The sequence below is a fragment of the Chlamydotis macqueenii genome, chromosome 4 (genome assembly GCF_036417535.1).
Source record: "Chlamydotis macqueenii isolate bChlMac1 chromosome 4, bChlMac1.mat, whole genome shotgun sequence".
In the NCBI taxonomy this organism is placed as follows: Eukaryota; Metazoa; Chordata; class Aves; order Otidiformes; family Otididae; genus Chlamydotis; species Chlamydotis macqueenii.
In genome coordinates this window covers 7,703,212-7,724,289 of record NC_141559.1, presented here as the reverse complement: position 1 = coordinate 7,724,289, position 21,078 = coordinate 7,703,212, and the positions used below count along the sequence as shown (strand labels likewise).

General features: G+C 41.3%; 1 protein-coding gene across 2 annotated transcripts in view; it reads left to right on the top strand.

Moving 5' to 3' along the window:
* The first annotated feature begins 422 nt into the window (after positions 1 to 422).
* The window catches only part of ANKRD50 (ankyrin repeat domain 50), a 43,176-nt gene continuing 22,520 nt past the window's right edge, over positions 423 to 21,078 (top strand). Inside the window, exons 1-2 of one of the 2 annotated variants that reach the window (XM_086747395.1) lie at positions 423 to 529; positions 1,484 to 2,762. In XM_086747395.1, coding sequence (XP_086603521.1) covers positions 2,284 to 2,762 — 479 coding nt within the window. In that variant the 5' untranslated portion in view covers positions 423 to 529; positions 1,484 to 2,283. Of the gene's footprint in view, positions 626 to 1,483; positions 2,763 to 21,078 lie in introns of both variants that reach the window. The other variant, XM_086747393.1, reaches the window with a different exon arrangement.

Below are 21,078 nucleotides of genomic sequence, written 5' to 3'. Positions count from 1 at the left end.
GGGGAACGCAGCGGCCGGGGCTGGGCCTCAGAGGCACCGGCCCTCCCGGCAGCGGGAGCCACGCTACCGCCCCCTGCAGGGCCGCGCCGGGAGGACCCCACCGTCGCCGCCGCCGCGGGCCCTGAGATGAAGGGGGGCGGCCCGCGGAGGTCGGGACAAAGCCCCGGTCCGCGGTGAGAGAAGCGGGAAAGGCGCCACCGTCGTCCCGTCTCCCTCCGCCCGAGGACTACTTCGCCCCAAATGTCGGGCGGCACCCGCCGCACGCGTTGAGGGGGGGTGTGGAGGGGGAGGAAGGGGGCGGGACGGGGTGGAGTGGCGGGCGGCACCGGGCGGAGCGGCGGCGGGGTTTGGGGTGGGGGAGAGGAGGGCGGTCAAGGAGGCGCCGAGGAGAGACTACGGGCTGGGGAACGGGCTGGGGCGGCGGCGGCGGCCGGGGGCGGGAGCGCAGGGGCCCGGAGGAAGAGGAGGAGCGCGGCGCGGGGAGAGCCCGGAGGAGCGGCAGCCGCTGAGGCGGCGGCGCCGGCGGGAGGTGAGTGAGCAGCGGCGGGGGGAGGCCCCTCGCCCGGCGGCGGCGGCGGCGGTTGCGGGGCAGGCGGTACCTGAGGCGAGCAGCGGCCTGACACCGGTGCGTGGAGGGGGATTTTTTTTTTGGGAGGGAGGTGCTGTCTGCCGCCGGGGTGCGGTGCCCGGGATCTTTGTGCGGAGCCGGGTGTGTGTGTGTGTGTGTGTGTGCGTGCGCTGGGGGAGGGGAGCGGGGGACAGGGCGTGTGTGCGGAGCAGATGAAGGGCGGGCGGGGGTGGTGGTTGCGGGGGGGGCTTCCCAGCTGCTCGCTTGACTTGAGGGGGTTTTTCAAAGGGAGATGGCTGCCGGAGTTGACTTTTGGGCCGTCTGTGCCTCGGCTGGAAGAAACCGGAGCGCGGGGTGAAAGCCCAGCCCGTGATAAAGGGGTTTTGGGGCCGGCGGGGGTACACGGAGCGGTGACAGGGGCGGCGGGGTGGGGGCCGTGGCCCCGGAGCCTGCGAACAAAGAGGTGTGCGGAGAGCCCTCGGCGGCTCCCCCCGCATTCCCCTGTAGAATAAACTTCAGACAACACCCGAACAAAAAACCGTAGCCGGCAGTAGAAAAATTGGGCGAAAAAAGAGAGGATTCGGTGCTGAAGGCTTGTGAGGAAGAGTGTTTCTAAGATGAAGGGGGGTCTTCAGCTCTCCTCAGGGGAAGACGCAGGACTTACTGCTTCTGCGGCTTTGAGGCCACTGTCATGTCTTTTTGTCGGATTTTTGCTGTGGATTTTTTTTTTATAGATGGCTAATCGTACCTGGTAACAAACTTCTCTGAAACAGTTTTCTAGATTAAATCGATTTAACAGTATAAGCAAAAATAAAGAATAAGGACCCCTGGCTTATACTCTTTGTTGTCTGCGTTTGCGATTGACTGACTTATGACTTGCACGCAGGGTTAAAAGTGCTGTCTTCTTTATTTCAGAGCTCTAGGGGAAGATGTTGTCTCTTCTGACATCTTGCGATTAAGATACCTGAGAACAGGTTCAGTAAGAAGTTCCTGAAGAAGATGCTTACGAATGTATTGAAATAAGAAGCTGTAAACATTTTTTTTTCCCCTGTCATCTGTACTGCGTAAGAAACCATAATCTGAAGCACTTCTCAGACACTCGCCCAGATGTATGAAGTCTGCAAAGCTCGCTGTCCAAACTGACCGTTTCTTTTTAAGTGGTGCTTACCCACATTTGTGGTATGTACATAGTGCTCTGAAGAAAAAATCACTTACTCTATAAAATTCCCAGAAGGAACATTTTGTTATGGACAGCTTTTTTCTGGATGTATATCCAGAGAGATTAATGCCTGGAGTTGAAAAGCATTTAAGTATACACTGCAAAGTTGGCTTTCCCTCAGTTTTTCCAGATGTATTGTCTCCCCTCTATACTGGGAACACGCACAACTGCATAAACGACAGATGCAGCCATGGAGCTGTATGAACTCTTGAGCCATATGAGAAGTGTTGTTGAGCGCTGGTATCAGACGCCGCTTCATGATGCCAGCTGAACTGTGATTGCGTTATGCTAATTGTCGCAAAGCCTACAAATGGAGTGACACCCTTCCTGGGAAGAGGCTGTCAAGTTTTACGAGAAAGGTTAACTGATTGCCGTAACCTCTGTCAAGTTCTGCGCGGAAGACTTCTCTGTGCAAGATGAATGCGTGTCTCCCTGCTCTGAGAAGTTGAAGGTGCGCTGCTGCTTATGACCAATCCAAGAGAAAAAGCTTTATAAAATGGCTCAAACCAGCTTGCTGCAGGGAAAGCAGTTTTACTGTAGGGAGTGGGTTTTCCACAAGCTTCAGCACTGCCTCCAGGAGAAAGCTAACTGCAGCAGTAGCGCTGCCAACAAACCATCTCTTGTGGCGAATTCTGGGAATAATACCGGTGGTGTCTCTGGGAAAGGAGCTGCCTGGGGTGTATTGTTGGTAGGAGGGCCTGGTAGCGGGAAGACGGCCCTCTGTACCGAGTTACTGTGGCCAAGCTCACCTGCAAACCTACAGAGAGGCTTACACCGTCAGGCTCTAGCCTTCCATTTCTGCAGGGCCCAAGACTCTGACACGCTGTGTGTTGGAGGGTTTATTAGAGGTTTAGTTGTCCAGATCTGCCGCAGTGGACTGATCCAGGGATATGAGGACAAACTAAGAGATCCGGCTATCCAAAGTCTCTTGCAACCTGGGGAATGTGAGAGGAACCCTGCTGAAGCATTTAAAAGGTAAAAACAAATTAAAAAAAAAACTATTGAAAATAAAACCCCAGTTAAAAAAATACTGGCTTCTGTTTAGGTCTTCCTTCCAAAGAGTCTACAATGCAGACAGTTTAAAATATGTTTGTTTCATGGCTTGTTATCTCTGTCAGAGCTTGCAGACCTGCCGTGGAAAAAATCTTAAGTTTGTCCTTATAGCTGACATAAATAAATATTTACTTTTTAAACAAAATTTATTATTAATAGTGAATTTATTTACATTTGCATATTAATACACTCAGTTGTAACCGTTGTTGTGGAAAGACTTTAATTGACTTCAGAGTGGAAGATAACTTAGTGGCCTTCACGTGCCATAGGGCAGGGCAGTTGTCCTTCACAGGACCCTCACAAAAGCTTCCAGTATCGTGCTTTGTCTGAGAGGAAACTGGACTAATGGATCTCTGGGTCTGATCCAGCACATCGGTTTTATGTTTGTCTAAAAATATGTGGTAGGGAAATGTCAATTAACTCCTTATGCTACTTCTCACAATATGTGCAGATTATGTCAGATCTTTACTGCCACTTTTAATATACGTGCTCCGAAGTGTTGACTGGATCAGAAATTTATCAAGAGAGCTCACCTTGCCTATTAGAAGGTTTGTCAGCTATCTAAGCAGAATGAAAATATTTATTTTTTTATTTAGTGTTCCCTAACAAACCAAAGTCTCTTCAGTATGTTACTGAGAATTTTGTTTCTGTAAGGATGCTAATGTGTTCGTAAGAGTGTGTATCCGTAGGTCACTCAAACCAACGTGCTGTCTTGAGCACAGCCTTTACAAGCACGCGTCTCTCTCTCTTTATTCCTTTGGGTCACAGTGAAGGAAAAATCATAAAGGATAAGGCTTGTGTCTGACAGCAGAGCTTCAATTGATTGTGTTGCTAGTATAAAACTTTCCTGGAGTATTAAACTGAAGTTCTTTAGTATTGTGTAGTGACATAATGTTTTGTTTTACTTAAGGGTTTATTGGATGATGTCTGCAGTATAAAAACAATTCTTGTGTCTCTTTTACTTTTTTGTTTTTTCCTGACTACTAAGACTGGATAAACAAGTGCTGAGGTTGATCTGTAGTGCTTGCTCATATTGTCATGGTGGTGTAAAAAAGCCTTCCAGTTCTGGTGGCTGCTGCATCCTTGCCCGCTGAATAAACAGGATGCACGTCTACATTGTTCTCAGTGTAGTGTCTTAAAACAAATAGTCTAAACCAAGATGAATTCTGGTTTGTTTTTTTTTTTTGTTTATCGCTGAGTGGAGATCCAACTTCTAGCAGCTGTTAAGATTGTAATTTCAGAAGTACTAAGCCCTCTCAATTTCTAATGACTAAAAACTGTGTGAAATGAAGTGTGTATCAATGTAACAGCAGACTGGCCATCCAGCTTCAGGCGGTCTTTTGAAATCATGGAAGTGGATTAATCTGGTGAGTAAGAGCCTGTTTAGGTTTAAAAGTCTATTACAAGGAAATCTTACTAATTTAGTACAGGCAGGTCTAAGAGCTGGAATCCTTCCTCTGTTCCAAACGTGATTGCCTTACTCCAAAGAAAGGAGATAGGTAAATGTCTTTAGGCAAAACTGCAATGTAGAAATGTAAAATATACTTGTAAGTTAGACTCAGCTTTTTAGATAAGACTGCTTTTTATGAGCACAGGGGTTAATGATGGGCTGTTTGAGTATTTAGGTCAATACACAGAGTTCTTGGTTTTGTACTGGAAAAATAAAACATGACACAACATCTGGTGCTAGTCTTTCCCTTTTCAGATTTTGCAGCAGCGACTGTGAACTCTTATTATTACGCTAAAAATGCTTATGTTGTAGTACAACAGATTCAGTCAAGGAGACTTTTTTAAATTTTTTTTTTTTATTTTGGCCCTTCATATATTCCCTTGCTGCCCACCTACCCTGATCTCCTGCTCTCAAAAGCAGCTGTGGTAAATAGTCTTCGTTCTCATATTTCAGATTTAAGGGAGATGAGGTGTTAGAGACAAGGTGCTGTACTGGGAATATAAGTTTTCAGCACTGTGGCAGGGGACCAGGAGATGACTGTTGACGGTACCACGAGCTTGTTCTGCTGCCAGTGTGATACAATCACTGTCCACAAACAAAAGGAACTTGGCAACCCCCTTCCCACTATCAAATGCCTCAATCATTTGTTAATTGAACTTTTGTTAATATAGAAAGCATGCAAGAAATGTTTAACGAAAATATGGGTTAGTATTTTTCGTGGTTTCTAAGACTTGTCTCTGAGCACTTCAGGATTCTGGTCTGGTGTGTGTTTATGTATGCTCTCTGTTCAGTGAAAGGTGGTGTGATGTGAAATGCGTTCTAGGAAGACTTAACAGTCAGCTGATTGCTTTTCGCATTGTGTAAAGGCACTGAAACAGCATAAAGCTCTCATCTCAGTGCTCCATTGATTTTTTTTTTAACCTTATTTTAGTTTTCTTTATTCAGTAGCAGAGGGGAAAGCTCTTTCTTTAAAGACACTGTCAAATTTTTGCTCTGCTTCGCACGGCTGCTCCAGACCCAGCTATGTATTCATGGCCTAAAATGGAAAGACTTCTCTTCCTAAGTGCTAAACAAGATTACACCATTCTATTTTTGTGCGAATTGTCGTAGAAATAGTAAGAAATGCCTTGTGGCATGCCAGTTTATAAACAATATAAAGTTCATTAATTAAAACAGCGAATCTTTTTTCCGAAGAACATTTTTTTAAATATGTTCTCAGCAACCCCAGTGGTCATAATGATACATGTGATGATCCGAAGAGTTAAGACTTTTCTCTTCCTGTTTGAATATCTTCTCCTAAAGATTACTCATGTATTTATAATCTTAACCTGCCCTAAAAATTTTTTCAGGGACAGATCTTGGAGATTTGGTGAGCTGGAAGGGCTGATCTATACAAATGTATTTAACAAGCATTTGTTGCTGCCCTGACAGCTCAGAGAAAGAACTACTTGCAGCACCACTTCTGAGGCACTTTTCTTCTCACGCGTGCGGTACTGGAGCAGAAAGAGGTCTTAAATGTAAGGGAGAATGCTGAAGCCTCATAGTCAAATTTTAGGTGAAGGTGAAGCAGGAAGTATGAAGGAAATGGTAAAGAGTGTTGCAGACTCCAAAGTAAGAAGAAATGATGTGTTAAACTGAAAGAATTTAATTGAAAAGGCCTGTTAAGCTAGTCTTCTATTTTTAAATAGAAAAGTCAAAATCAGAATAATCCAAATTGTGCAGGGCTATCTCTAGGATTGTGGATGGGTGTTGGTTTTGTTTTTGCTGTAGCAAGTGGGTACTTCCAGTGATTGGCAAGAATAGAGGCAGCTATCAGTTATCCACGGCCATGAGGACATAGAGGAACTTGGATATGAACCATGGACAATACTGAGATTTGTGCAAAACTAAGCTGTAAAAAGACACTCACCCTTATGATCCTGGTTTCTGCTTTTCAGAACATTAAACACCTTCAGACAGTAGGAGAAGGCACGTAATTCCCATGTGTTGTGCTACAGTTAGGATTAGTGGTGGAAGGCAGAGCTTGGTTAATTCACAGCCCAGAAAGTGGATGTTACTGGGAACGTAGACCTAGTTTACCCTGCAGAGTTGATTTCTTTTGGAACCATTGCTCTGAGTTTGAAAGGTGTCCATGACCAGAGCTCCTGAGTAATTTTCAGAGAATTTAGAGGTACAACATGGCTGTTAAATAATATAGAATCATAGAATGGTTAGGGTTGGAAGGGACCTTCAAAGGTCTTCTAGTCCAACCTCCCTGCAAGGAGCAGGGACATCCCTGACTAGTATAATTTATAATGCTTTTGAGCTTGCACTAAACTCGCCTTTAGCGTGTGTTGCACTAACAGACTTAAAGCAAAATTTGAATTTTGCCTGGGTGAATTTCTGAAATTAATAATAGCTGAAATTAATAAATACCCCAAAAATGGTGGATTTCCACATCTCCTAGTGGGTTGGTGCTAATGGAGCTGCTTTGCTATTGCTCACGGATGAAGTTTCTTGCTATCTTCTGCATGTCTTTTCCAGAAGCTTCCAATCTTGCGAGACTTTTCATGTTTTTGTTTCTCACATACTGAATTTGGGTCAATGATGTTCAAGTGTTTTTTTTAATTGTGAAGTGTCTTAAAACTTTATTACTAAAGTATTTCTAATACAATTACTTTAGTGTTGGATGGTCCAATCAAAGAGATTTTATTGGAGGAAAAATGAAGCTATGAATTCAGATGTCCGCTTACTTGCATTGGTGAAATTGCATTCCCATGCAAGTAGCTGTCCCTGATCAGTAGGGACCCAAAAAAAGAACAATTTAAAAGCGGGGGTGGAACCCCAACTGCTGAACAAATTTGTGATTGTATAAGAACTTTATAGAAGTTTTCTCAAGCTGCTGTTACATCTTCTTTACCAAAAATGAATATACTGGAAACTATGCCCCAGAACTTAAGTATCCTTTTTTTCCATGAAGGACACCAGATACAGTTCTTTTTTTTGTGCACACTGGTGCTAAATTCAGTGTCATGGTTCCTTTTACAGCTTCCCAGACAGTTGGAGCTTTTCTTCTAACTCCTGATCTCTGCTACTCCTACTTGAAAAGGGAAACCCCAGACGGTTCACTAAGCTAGACAGGTGACGAGAGGCATCCACACCAAAACTTGAAAATAATGGCAATAAAGAATTGCTGGGTGTTGCAGTTTCTCCACACGCGCTGTGAAGCTGTACTGAGTATCTGTGGTATGGTTCCTATGTGTCTGTGTGCACAACGGATTTGCATTGCAATGGAACGTGACAAATAATGTTAAGTGATATAAAAAGTAAAGCAGTTTTACAGGTCTCTAGAATATACAGATATCTGTAGGCTTAATTGTAAAAAGCGCGAGAGGTCATGTAAGGTTTTCTGCTGACTGCAAGTTTGAAGCAGGGGTTTATGTTGATTAAAACTGAAAGCCTTCTTGCATGAGTCATGTGTTTGGACAGCATTAAAATACAACAAATCTGATGCCAATAGCTGTTATCTATGTAAAGTTACTTTTACCGGTCTGGAGGAGAACTCCAAAGGATCCAGCCTCTGATGGTTTGTGTTTGGCAGTATGATGGAAATCTCCTAAGCAGCAGAATTCAGAGTTAAAAAAAACCAAAACCCTAGGATTGTCAACCAATGCTAACAAGCATTTCCTCCCCTCCACCCCCAAGGCCTTCACCTGTATTGGCTTTCCATGCTACTAATCTATTTTTTTCTTTTTTTCCTTACCCATTTCCCCCAAGAGTGGTGTGTCCTCAGAAAGTTGCAAGTTGCAGGTGATTGAGAGAGCTTTCACCTTTATCAAAATGAGGGGAAACAAGTTTTATTTCAAGCTCTGGATTGTTTGTCTGCCAGTGTAGAAAAACACAGGTTTGTTCAGGAAATGTTCTATGACTGTTGTCCAGGGACTTTAAATCTGCAGTTCTGAAAGACGTTGGGTTTTGTTTTTTTTTTTCTTCTCCCCATTTATTCAGCATAGATGAAGGAACAAGTTTAGAAATTGAGTTGTACTCATTAGCAAATGAAGGGTGAAGAAGCTGTTCGTTTTAGAACTCCTTGTACGATCTTTGAAGCCAGTAATAAAATTATCATGGATTGTGTAGGCTTTATTGAACAATTAATTAGTGAGCTTTTCACTCTTTTGGAGTAGCTTATTCTTAATTGCAAAAACTTCCATAGTTTTTAGAGTAAATCTGAGACATTGAAGGCCAGCTTCTCTTCCCTCTTCTTCCCTCTTCTTCCCTCTTCTTCCCTCTTCTTCCCTCTTCTTCCCTCTTCTTCCCTCTTCTTCCCTCTTCTTCCCTCTTCTTCCCTCTTCTTCCCTCTTCTTCCCTCTTCTTCCCTCTTCTTCCCTCTTCTTCCCTCTTCTTCCCTCTTCTTCCCTCTTCTTCCCTCTTCTTCCCTCTTCTTCCCTCTTCTTCCCTCTTCTTCCCTCTTCTTCCCTCTTCTTCCCTCTTCTTCCCTCTTCTTCCCTCTTCTTCCCTCTTCTTCCCTCTTCTTCCCTCTTCTTCCCTCTTCTTCCCTCTTCTTCCCTCTTCTTCCCTCTTCTTCCCTCTTCTTCCCTCTTCTTCCCTCTTCTTCCCTCTTCTTCCCTCTTCTTCCCTCTTCTTCCCTCTTCTTCCCTCTTCTTCCCTCTTCTTCCCTCTTCTTCCCTCTTCTTCCCTCTTCTTCCCTCTTCTTCCCTCTTCTTCCCTCTTCTTCCCTCTTCTTCCCTCTTCTTCCCTCTTCTTCCCTCTTCTTCCCTCTTCTTCCCTCTTCTTCCCTCTTCTTCCCTCTTCTTCCCTCTTCTTCCCTCTTCTTCCCTCTTCTTCCCTCTTCTTCCCTCTTCTTCCCTCTTCTTCCCTCTTCTTCCCTCTTCTTCCCTCTTCTTCCCTCTTCTTCCCTCTTCTTCCCTCTTCTTCCCTCTTCTTCCCTCTTCTTCCCTCTTCTTCCCTCTTCTTCCCTCTTCTTCCCTCTTCTTCCCTCTTCTTCCCTCTTCTTCCCTCTTCTTCCCTCTTCTTCCCTCTTCTTCCCTCTTCTTCCCTCTTCTTCCCTCTTCTTCCCTCTTCTTCCCTCTTCTTCCCTCTTCTTCCCTCTTCTTCCCTCTTCTTCCCTCTTCTTCCCTCTTCTTCCCTCTTCTTCCCTCTTCTTCCCTCTTCTTCCCTCTTCTTCCCTCTTCTTCCCTCTTCTTCCCTCTTCTTCCCTCTTCTTCCCTCTTCTTCCCTCTTCTTCCCTCTTCTTCCCTCTTCTTCCCTCTTCTTCCCTTTCGCATTGTCTTTACCTAACGGAAATTTTCAAATCCACTTTAATGGCTGAGGCCAGAGATTAATTAGAGTATCCTGACTTTCATGGGGTTAGTCTGTGATACTTTGCCCTGCAAACTTTGGAGTTTTCCTCGCTAGTGAATTAACCACAGTACGTGCTTCCGCTGCTGTTTGCAGCACCCAAAGGTCTGTGACTGCTGTGAAAATAAGCAGTGTTAATTTTGCTCTGGAGGGCGTGAGGTGACAGCACGTGATATTCAGGCTACTTTTCTCTGGCTTTTATGTCTTTTAAATGAAACGCATTTAGTGAAAGTCTGGTTTTACCATGAGTTGAGGAGGGATTGGAATAAAAGATACACTGAGAGGCGGCACATTGGGGACGGTTACAAATGCCTGAGCTTAATGGGAACTCAAAAGCTGCTGGGTTTTCTATCAATTTATTCTATAAGACATTAGTAATTCAGTATTAATCTTTTTATAGAAAGGAAATGCCTTGACTTTTCTCACCCAAGTCGCACAGACTGTCTGGAAGTGATCTACATATCTTTCTCTAATCTCCTTTCTCCTGTAAAGGGCTGCTACGCAGCCTTTCCTTCTGCTTGTGCTGCTCCAGTACAACCTTGGTAGCTGTAGCTTTGCAGTGGCTAGAAGGAGGATGTGAACGTAGAGCTGGTCAGACTCTCTAGTTTCATAGAGCTATAAATGGTAGAAACAAAGCCAAGGCCTAACTGTATCCTGTTTCATGTGAAGAAAGACCTGAATGCATAATGAATTAATTTACAAGACCCTTTAAACAAGAAACTTGTTAAGCTTCCAGTGTGTTTATTCACTTACCACGTGTAAAGTTCAAATTCAAAGTGACTGATTTTGACCTCAAGAGAGAAGGTTGGTAGGGGACCTCAGAAAATCAAGTGCACCATCTGCTTCCCCAGACAGAAGAAACCAAGTCTCTTTGAGAGATGCTTGCTTCATCTGCTCTTACACTTCACAATTCTTATAAGAAAAAAAAATCCATATGTTGTAACCTAAGGTTTTTTTCTTGCTATAATCTAAGCTTCTTACTACTCAGTGTTCTCTAGAAGCATGGAGAATAGATTCATTCTTTCCTTTTGGGGACAGCCTTCACGTATTTGAATACTGCTGTCTTCTCTTTCACCTCATCTTTAAATTAAGTTATTCCAACTTGTTAGTCTTTCCTCAGAGGTCATACGTAAGAATGTGACATTAAAAAAAAAAAATCCCTTAGCTAAATAAAGTTTTCTGTATCTAAAGGGAACATTTTGGATGTGTAAACATGCAAAATTATACTTCTGTACTTTCCTAGAGTTTTGTCCATTCCTACATCTTTCACCTGTGCTTGACTAGAATGCTGAAGCTGGTTGGATCCTAGCCCAGAGGAGCTTGATCTACTGCAAGATGGAATTCTACTTTTAGTAGGAGCTGTAACCATTTTCAGTTAAAAGCAAGCCAATTTCAGTTAAAAGCAAGTTGTTTTGTGTTCAGTACTTTTTCGTAGACTTCCTGTGGTGCATCGATGGATTGTTCAAGATCTCAGCACCTGCAGTGTGCCAAAGGAGAAGTGCAGGTGGTGCTCTAGCAAGGGAGGTTCTTGGTGGTCTCTCCCAAGTAGTCTTCTGCCTGTTTCTGGTCTCCGTTTGAGACTCCACAGAAGTTGGGTGTTGGAATGAGAAGTTCTCAATTCTGTGTGGTTTAAGGCTGTATTTATGAAAGGTTTTAATTCTCTGCTTTTTTAAAAACTTAAGACTGTCAAACGTAGTCGTGCTAGAACTCTCACTGACAGTTCTATGTACTCAATCGCGATGGAGTAATGGCAATTTGATTTTAGTATCTCATTTCTGGTGAAGAAACCTTGCATCAGAAATAGGTACCCTCAACATCAAGTGGCTGAGGTACTTTTTAATTTAGAAAAGTTTACTCCTACAGATTTCTTTAGAAGGACTGGACAGTTTTACGGTCTTTAGCTCCCTGGTAGATTGATCTTCATGCTGTGGAGGCTTACACTTTTAGTGATTATGTAGTGAGAGACATAAAATATTAAAAATAGCAGACAGAATTCACAGCGCAAGGCCTTTTACGACTCATTATAGGAAGCAGCTATATGTGTGCTGATATCTGCAAGATCAAAAGAGCTTTCGAGATCTAATGAAGAAAAATGGTGAACAAGACAGTCTGTATGGAAGAAGTGAGGAACAGTACCGAAAAAGATTGCGCTGAACCTTAGTACTGTCTCCTGTGTCGTGGTGTACTGTGAAGATGTGAACAACTACAGTGTATTAATGCTAAATGTGTGGTAAAATTCTACTTGTCTTCAGCGTAGTTTAGTAGTTAAAACAGTTCAGGTAATTATGGATACAGCTTTTTGTGCTGACTTTCACTTCTGCATGGTGTCTGTTAATTTATACGTATTTACATATTTGTCATGTATCTTATAGAGACTTCTAGTAAATACGACTTTTGTCTACATTTTAATTATTCAGTAACATGATTTATTTTATACTTAAAATCAATAGAGGCAGGACACAGACTGAAAAATTACACCAGTTGATGGGTGAGATGAGAAACTGGTTTTGTAAGAGCACGCGCAAGAGGTTAAAAAGAATCTGCCAACTCAGCTTGTATTTCCAGCTCAGTGAAAGTGAAGTTGCAGAAGGTAAATTGTTATTTCATAAAAAGCATCTTGACTCTGAAGGAGCTTCTGATTCCTAGTATGTACGTGTAATGTGTAACTGATGCTTTGGACTTTTAACTGCTGGTGGGTTTCACAGAAAATGCTGTGTTCTGGTGCTCTCCAGACTATTAGAAATTTGAGCGTTGCCTAAAGCTTAAGTACTTTGTGGCATGTTTCTCTTTAGGCTTTTCCCTTAAATCTGTGGAGTTAACGGCTCACATAGCAACAGTTAGTGTTTCTGCAAGTTGTATGTTCTTCTTTCATTGTATGGAAGCGCTGCATACAGACTGAACATAATACCATTTCAGGTTTTAGCCTTTTTAGTTTAAATTACCAGAAGAAAGTTTCCCTAAGGCATTTTAATAATGACAACTTACATAGGCCTTTTTGTCTTCTACTTCTATGGGCATTAACATTTTGCCTTTAATCTGTGTGGCTCAGTCTTAAACTTTGCAGGTTTTCCTATAAGCTGTTTAGTTAGATGGACCCTCATAACAGTTCTCACTTGTTAATTATTTCCCTCCCCTCCAGTTTTCTATGCTTCATAGCTTGCGCAAGGGTTTAAGTTTCTTTTCTTTTCTTCCTTTTTAATGAAAAAAATGAAAAGGATTTGGTGGATTGTGAAGTAGAAAGGACTTAGTGTGTCTAATATATACTGGGGAAAAAGGTAGTATTGAAATACCGCCTCCTGAAAGTGTCAGTGAAGCCGTGCATTGGAGAGGCTTCAGTTTCTTCCGTGTGACGATGCGCACCATACACTGGGGATGGTGAGAAATCTTCTATTTTTGTCTAGGAGCAGGAGTGTTTCCATTAGTTAAAGCACAAACACTTCATGATTGAAGAATTACTCCTCAAAAATAAGTAATTAGGAAAAAAAAAAAGGCAAGTGTGATTAAAAAAGTTAAGAAAATAATTATGTTGTAATAAGGGTTGAGTTGTATATAGGTGTTCAAAGGTATTGCAGAGGAGGTGCCGCAAAGAATGTAGGTGGGTAGGTTCCTGGTACACTTGATGACATCAAAATGTGATGTGATAGCATGAAAGAACTGAAAATGAGATCAAGAAAAGAAGGCAAATGGGGAAATTTACCTAGCTAATGAAATGAAAGAGGCAAAACAATTTCTAGGTTCTCTCTGTGTTGCATGTTTGCAAATACTTTCACATAGAGCAAGGACCAAAAAGTCTTTTTTTTTTTTTTTTTTTTTTTTTTTTTTTTTTTTTTTTGTAGCTACAAGGCGATCAGACCTCTTGATTCGCTTTTGGATGCTGTTGTTTAAATTTACAAGAGTGGGAGGAGGAATGGGAATAAAGGATCATACATGAGTGGACTTTCATTCCACAGCCCATCAGTGATGTCTTTTCCTTTTTTTTTTCTTTCCATTTGTCACATACCTAATAAGAGTTGGTAGTACTGGTGTGTGTGTGAAGAAGGGGAGATGAACATCTGGCTGCACAGACGCAAGCCTGTGTGTTAAAGATCCGTGCTATCTTAGCAGATGAAAGAGATTAAGAGGAAGGGGGCATGGCAGCATCTTATTTAAGTTACTTGAAGGATCATGGAGTTGTCCTTGAGGAAACAGAAAACTGTTCAGAAGCTCTACGCTGGTGTGTTGATTTTGTTTAGTGAGGGGGGGGCTACGGTGGCAGCTTCTGCAAGAAGCAGCTAGAAGTTTCCCCTTTTCCCCTTTGTTAAGGAATATACCAGCAGTGTAGAGATGACGGTAACGGGCAGATATGAATGAACCTCATGAGGAAAAACTTAAGAATGGGATTACACCATGATTTCCATCTTAAAGGAGTTAATTAACAAATCTTGGTTTAACTACATTAGCTGTCCTGCAGTGATGGTGAGCATGATACAATCGCTAAGCTGTTTGTCCTCTTTCTACATGTTCATGAAGTTGTTTTTCTTTCCCCCAGAAGATTTGTAGCAGGTACTGCGCATTCATATGAAGTTTGATTTTTATGACATCAGGTATACTTTTTTTCCTTAGGGCCTCCTTCTATTTTAAATGATGATAAAGTTGCCATCCACAGTAAACATTTTGTGTACAAATTGTTGTGGTGGAAAAAAGAGGAGGATGTCGTTTCTGCCATTTGTTCTATTATAGTTAAGACTAAAAATAGATCTAGTAAATACAAAGCTACAGAATCAGTTCCAAAGCTAAATGCATCACTGCTGTATGATAATAGAGTGAGGTTCACATAGTGCTAGCCTAACAATGTTTTTTAAAGTAAATTACAGAGAAGATACGGACAGGATCAATAGGAGATTTACAGTCAAATTAAGAGAAACTGTATCTGCTTGGGGCTGGGGGAGGGAAAAAAAGCCCAAAACCCAAACCACAAGGTAGCTAATATGGACCCGAAGTGATGCACAAGGAACATATGCTGTGGATTCTACTTTGGGGAGTACGGGAGAATAATTTTGAATGGGACACACGAAAGCTGCTCCATCTGTTGCCTCTTCCAACTAAGACAGTGCAATTAAAGGTTAGGATAGTCCCTTTTACTTCAAAAAATAAGATGGAAAAAGATAGGTGGTAACACAAACATAGGAGGAAAGCTGTCTTAAGTGCTTGACTAGTATGGGAAAATCTTAACAGCTTTTCATCTGGTATTTGTGCAGAGGATTTCCTGAAAATGAGATTGGACAGTATAATCCCCTGCAATCAGTTCGACAGTTGACACATCGGGTGCTTTACGGTGATGTGCAAGAAATGAGAAATGCAGGTATAGAGCAACTTGATCAGGATTTTGAAACATATTGTTTATCCTGGTTCCTCCCGGCAGGCAATTCAAGAACCTCCTGTTCTGGAGAAACAGCTTACTGCTGAAATAGCTGCTGCAGCACCTCTTCTTTGTGCTTCCCAGTCAGTAATGTGTTTTGGTTGGGGTTTGTTTTTTTTTTTTTCTTTTTTTTTCCTTTTGGAATCAAATGCATAGGAAAAATCTAACTTGGGGGTTGTCAGACTGAACTGCAGTAATACCGGTGACTGGTTTTGTATCATGTGCATTACGCTGTCGTCTTTTGTTACACAGTGATGGAATAATAGAACGTAGGGCTGGCTGGTAAGCTAGAATATAGCCTGGCAAAAGCCACACAATTCAGCGTATTCGGTGCAGTTTTCTACCTGTCTCATCTGGGTTTTTTTTTTTTTGTCTCTTTTTCATGGCTAGCATTTCTCTCATGTCAACAAATACAATGGTATACATGGAAAGCAATGTCTTTTTCTTCAGTTGTGTTTATGCTCTGCATAAACTGAGACAGAAGAAAGAAATGAATTTTATCTATCTCCAAAATGTAGAATAATACCAACAAATTCAAATGACTGTAAAGCTACAAGAACTTTTGTTCAATTGTATACTAATGTGTTCGGGTAACGCTGTTCATAGAAAAATATATATTTTTGTTTGACAAATAAATATTAATTTTTATATGGCTAAGGAACCAGGTAGTTAATAAGGAAAGCTGAAAAGGCTATATATTGCACTTTGCTGTACCTTTGTTGTTTTTTTTTTTTTTAAGACTAACCTTGTAATATTAATACATTGTGTTGCATATATAAACTTGTTAGTTTTCTTATTGTGATACCCCACTCCTGCATGCTGCATTTCAACCACAGACTTCTGCATATTTACAAAGTAAGTTATTACTCTAACTTTACAGGTATGGAGAATAAGGTGCAGTGTAGGTAATTCTCTCATTTCAACTAATAATAGTTTTCAGCGAGTCTAATTCGGTGCGTTTGATATAAAGTGTACTTTCTTTGACACCCTCTTTTTTTTTTAAGAATGAGTTTGAACTATGGAAACAAACAATGAGAATTTAATTGATGCTTAGTACAAAGAAAAGCAGTGATTTCTTTTACTCTAATAAAAGAGAGCTTTTAAACAGGGCTTGGTGGATGACAAATCCCAGGAGTAGGTATAAATAACAGCAAGTTAGACAACAGCTCAAAAATTGGGGGTGGAGGAGGAGCGGCAATAGGATTATTCATGTAAGGTCATGGGACGGCCAAAGAGGAAGATACGTCAGGGAGTAATCAAATGCCTTGGGTGTCTTTATACTAATGGAAAAAAGGGATGGGGTAAACAAGCAGAACTGGAAATATTAGTACACAGACAAGATTGATTTAAATGCTCTCAAAGATGTGTCAGGATAACTTGTATAACTGGTATGTTTAAAAAAAAGTAGCTTGTTTAGGAGTTGCTTTGTATATCGTATGCTTGCTTGTAGTTCTAGAATAAACTGAAGAAGTTAAAGCCACTGAAAAATGGTGATAGTTTTACATGTGTGATATCTACTTAAAGGTTTGTTGGTAGAAGTGTTATCTTTTATGGACTGTAAATAAAACTGCTTACCAGCTACCTTATTAGATCATCTTGTGTGTCTAAAAGTTCACCTGCTTTGGCACAGCAGTTGTCAGTAACTAAGAGAGATTCCCACACCTCTGCCAAACCAGCAAGATCAAGTAAGCTAAGTTTCTTTATGATATCACATGGAATTATCGAAGGCATAGAATTTGGACTATAATATCTACATAATTGAAAAATGTGAATAACAAAGCAAATAGCAGATGAACATCAGCTGGGAAGGCGTGATATTAGCAGGAGTCTGTCAGTGACCATATTTCTGATGTGAAAGAGGAGAAAATAGCTAGTGGGAAGACATAAATTTGCTTCAGTCAGATGGGAAAGAACCAGCTGAGAAAATGAAAGACAACTTCTGGAGATGGTAACTATGAAATGATCTTAAATGCATGATATTTAGAAGAGGAGGAAGAAGAAGGGCAAACTAAAAGCAGTGGACTTGGAGGAATTGGTGACCTCAAATAATTTGTGAGTAAGATCTCATGAAGAGAAGTATAATGAAGGAATGAAATTAGCGGGAAAGAACACTGAGGTCTCAAGGCAGTGTATTAAGTGTCCAGTTTAGAGAAACTGAGCTCCTCGTCATGTGGTAAACACTACGAGGAAGACTGCAGGAAAAAAAAAAAAGTAGATTGACTACTGAATATGAAAGTGAAAGAGTAATGTGAAAATGAGGGCAAAACTGAAAGTTCAAGGTGCGTTATTCATGTGACGTGAGGTGTGTTTTGTTTGGTAATAAGAAATAATTCCATACATACGTTAGCAGATGGAAGACAATATCCACCGAGTGTTGGTCTGCTGTTCATTGGGGAAGAAAAACTGATGGCACTGGGAAAGCTAAAATGTTCAATGCTTGTGTATATTGCCCTTTCTTAAAAACAGTCATTTTGCAGTCAGCTAACATAATTAAAACTAGTGAAAAATAAGTCAAATTATAGAAAAACATAGCCTGGAAAGAAAAAAAAATTCCATAGAATAGATGAGATGTTTTCAAAGTGTTCAGCCTATGAACTGTTACTGATTATCTTCAAAGGACAGGTTATCTTTATCAGCATGGTTGAAAATTCAGACTTGAAAGAAAAAGATGTATAGTAGTGCCTTGCCTTAAAAAGGGACAAAAAGGCATTGGGGAATTAAAACCTGTCAATTGAAATAAAAAATGGCAGAACAAATAAGCAGACAAACTATTTGCAAGCAGCTGGAAGATAACATAGGGCTGAAAAAGAGCAACCGTGGTATGACATGGTTTGGTTTTGACAAATCTGATCTAACTTCTTCTCGTAAGAGACAGAGCAATAGTACTTGTGGATAAGGGATAACCATAAACGTCAGGTTTTGACTCCAGGAAGGCTTTGATGCTTACGTGAGACTTGTGCAAACAGGCTGTGTGCAATGTAGAACTATATTTGGCTACGTGCAAAAAGAGTTGAGTAACTGTACCTAGAGAGTAATTATCAGTAGTTCATTTTCATACTGACGCAGCACATCGCCATTCATAGAGGTCTCTCCTGAATCTGTCTCTTTTCAGTGTGTTCCTTAATGGTCTGGCTGAGTAGAGGGAAATAGTTATGAATTTTGGATACCAGTGGCTTCCTTGTGATGGCTCTTGTGTTATCCACGGGACACAAGTAATAGTGCAAGAAGTACGAGGTTTAAGTAAGTTAAGGATGGACACTGGAAAAATGTTTGCATTGTTTCCTGTACTCTCCCCCTCTTTGCTTTTGGTAGGGACGCAGATTTTTGTATGTCAGACTCTGAGTAGTTTAGAACATGTTATGTTAGCGTGTTATGTTATATAACGTGTATGTTAGCACATATGGCAAATATCTTCCATGTAAAAATACAGAGGGGGTATCAACCTGCTCATGGTAGCAGGAGTGAATGGCTTTCAGCTATAGTTGTCTGTCCTTTATAATAGCTGAGTTGTTTGCAAACTGTTCTAGGCAGTCCAACACCAAAATACTTGCTCTTAAGGTTTCTATTTCCTGAGATTTTGAGTAAATCTGCTAGTAGATCTACTGGCAATACTGTATAGACAAAAATCACCTAATATTTGTGTGAGACGATAGGAGGTCTCTGATCAATACACAGGGGTCCAGCAGGCTCTGTTTGTGGCGCTGGTTATGCGATAAACTCCGCTTTTGTCTGGCTTGATGCCCTAGATGCCCTTTTGTGCTCTCCTTGTGGGGCTGCCAGCCTGCTTTACAATTACAGATAAAATTCAGGTTGCTACAAGACGTTGCAAAATCAGGTACTGGGTTGCACAACGCTTGCCTGCTGTTTCTGATTCACCGCTTCTGAAAAGACCAGTTCCTAGATTTACATCCTCCTACTATACCTAGAGCTGTCCCAGGAGGTCATTCTCAGGGTGTTTTGTTTTGTTTTGTTTTTTCTTTTCTGCTTTCTGCCTCTTCTTTCACAAGAGTGACTGTAGCTGGATAGAACTGCTAGAGCCAGTTTCTCTTTCTGTGCAGCCTGTAAATAAACGATTTACTGGAAACAATAATCTATATTACACTGTAGTCCATCAGTGTGTATAATTCCAGTATTGCACTTTGTCAGAAAGTTGTAATCATTTTATCATGTTGAAAAATTACAGAGCAGGTGCCTCAATAAACTGCTCAGATCCGTCCACAGCTGCGCAGGTGTGCGCACATCAGACTGGGTCACTTCACTTTGGCCATACTTAGATAAGTTTTATCTTGCAGCTTTTTTAGTGCAGAAGTGTTCTATGCTTCACCGCCGTTGTATTTCTCGACCGTTCCCACCGTCAGTTAAGGATCCGGTGTGTGTGTTTTTCAGGATGTTATCACCAGTATGGGCAGCTGGGTGATTAGTGAGAAGCAAAGGCCTGTATTACTCATGGATATAGCGCCAAGAATTGGAGTGGTGTTACACAGAAAGCAGCTACTGGACTTGACCATTAGAATTTCCCTTTTAATCATTAGCCAGAATGCGTTACGAGGCAGGTAAATAAACTGTTTACTGTCAGGCATCCACAAGACATAAATGCCTTGTCAGAGGACAAAGTAAAACTTGCTAATCTACAGACAGTCCTGCAAGTCATTTGTAAAGATGCTCTGGTTTTGCTTTCTCTGTGAGTACAGCTGGTGAAAGTCTGCTCAGGAAGAGGGTAATATTTCATCAGCTGAGCATCAGGAATTGTCAGTTTTACTAGAAATGTAATTTACCTTTTCTTCTTTTGTTGTGACCTATGCTCCATATGCAGTTTGGAAAACAAAAGAGAAAAATTCAGCCATTGGTATATGTCTGCCTTTGCTGAAGCCTCTAACACTTTAACAGCTTTATCTTCACTGGCTTCATTCTTTTAAATGCAAATTGGAAACTGGAGGGGTCTTAATTAATTCTACTTCGCCCACCAACCCCTGGATTATTATAATACACAAATGAAGATGTGTCTGTAAGCTCGTGGGGGGCACTGGGGAGCAAGGTGGGGTACTTCCTGTCACTTGTGAGAGAATTTTTTAAGTACAGATGATTTAAAAAAAAAAAAAAAGGAATTCTGCATTTTGTTTTCTATTCTTATATATTTTAAAGCTTTTATGTTTAGTCCATGAGCAGTGGAAGCAGTGAAAACTCTGCTGTGTACAGATTTGTGCCATTAGGTTCCAACATCCGTAGGTATCTTGCAGTGGCCCGGGCTCCCTCGGTAAGGTCTGTATAACATAATTCTTTTCCTTTTTCCTGTCACGCAGCACCTCCACCTTTTAGCTGCTCTAGAGAGCCTTCTCCTTCCCTGCGTGTCCCCCAGCAGTGGGCTGGGAAAGATGGAGCTTCTGCTACATCTGATATAGAGCTGGCAGAGGCAACATCAGGTTCCAGTGACCGGTTAGGATTTTTGCTAGGTCTCTGTGTGTGACTTTTAGGCAACAATCCCACTACTACCTATGTTGCTGGCAAAAATTACTACAACATTACGTAAATGTAGTTGGGTTATTCACAGTTACACTATGTACTCAATTTTCTTTTTTTTTCTGATGCAAGATAAATGGAAATGAGTGTCTTAAAAATTACATGGTAAACTGCTGTGAAGCATCATGTTGTAAACCACCCATAAGAAGGAAGATGCTTGCTTGCTTTCATGAAGATTGAGATTAGTGTTTGAAGAATTGTCCATTTTGTTACACACTAGCTATTGTTAAACTCTATTGGTAAATATATATATACACACACAAGCATAGCCATCCAATATATATAGGCATATTCCTCCGGTACTTTAATCTTCAATAATTCTTTAGAACAATGTGCAGATGAGCAATTTCCTTGTAAACTCTACGAGGCATTCAGATCTTGTACAGAGGACAGCACTGTGTCGTCTCTCTCATGTAAGCTGAATGTTTTATGAAGTTCTGTTGGAAAATTTTTGCCAACAGAATGATACATGCAGGTAAAACTCAATGTAACCTTCATTGCTGATAGCAGTTGATCAGCTCCATCATGTTGCTTGT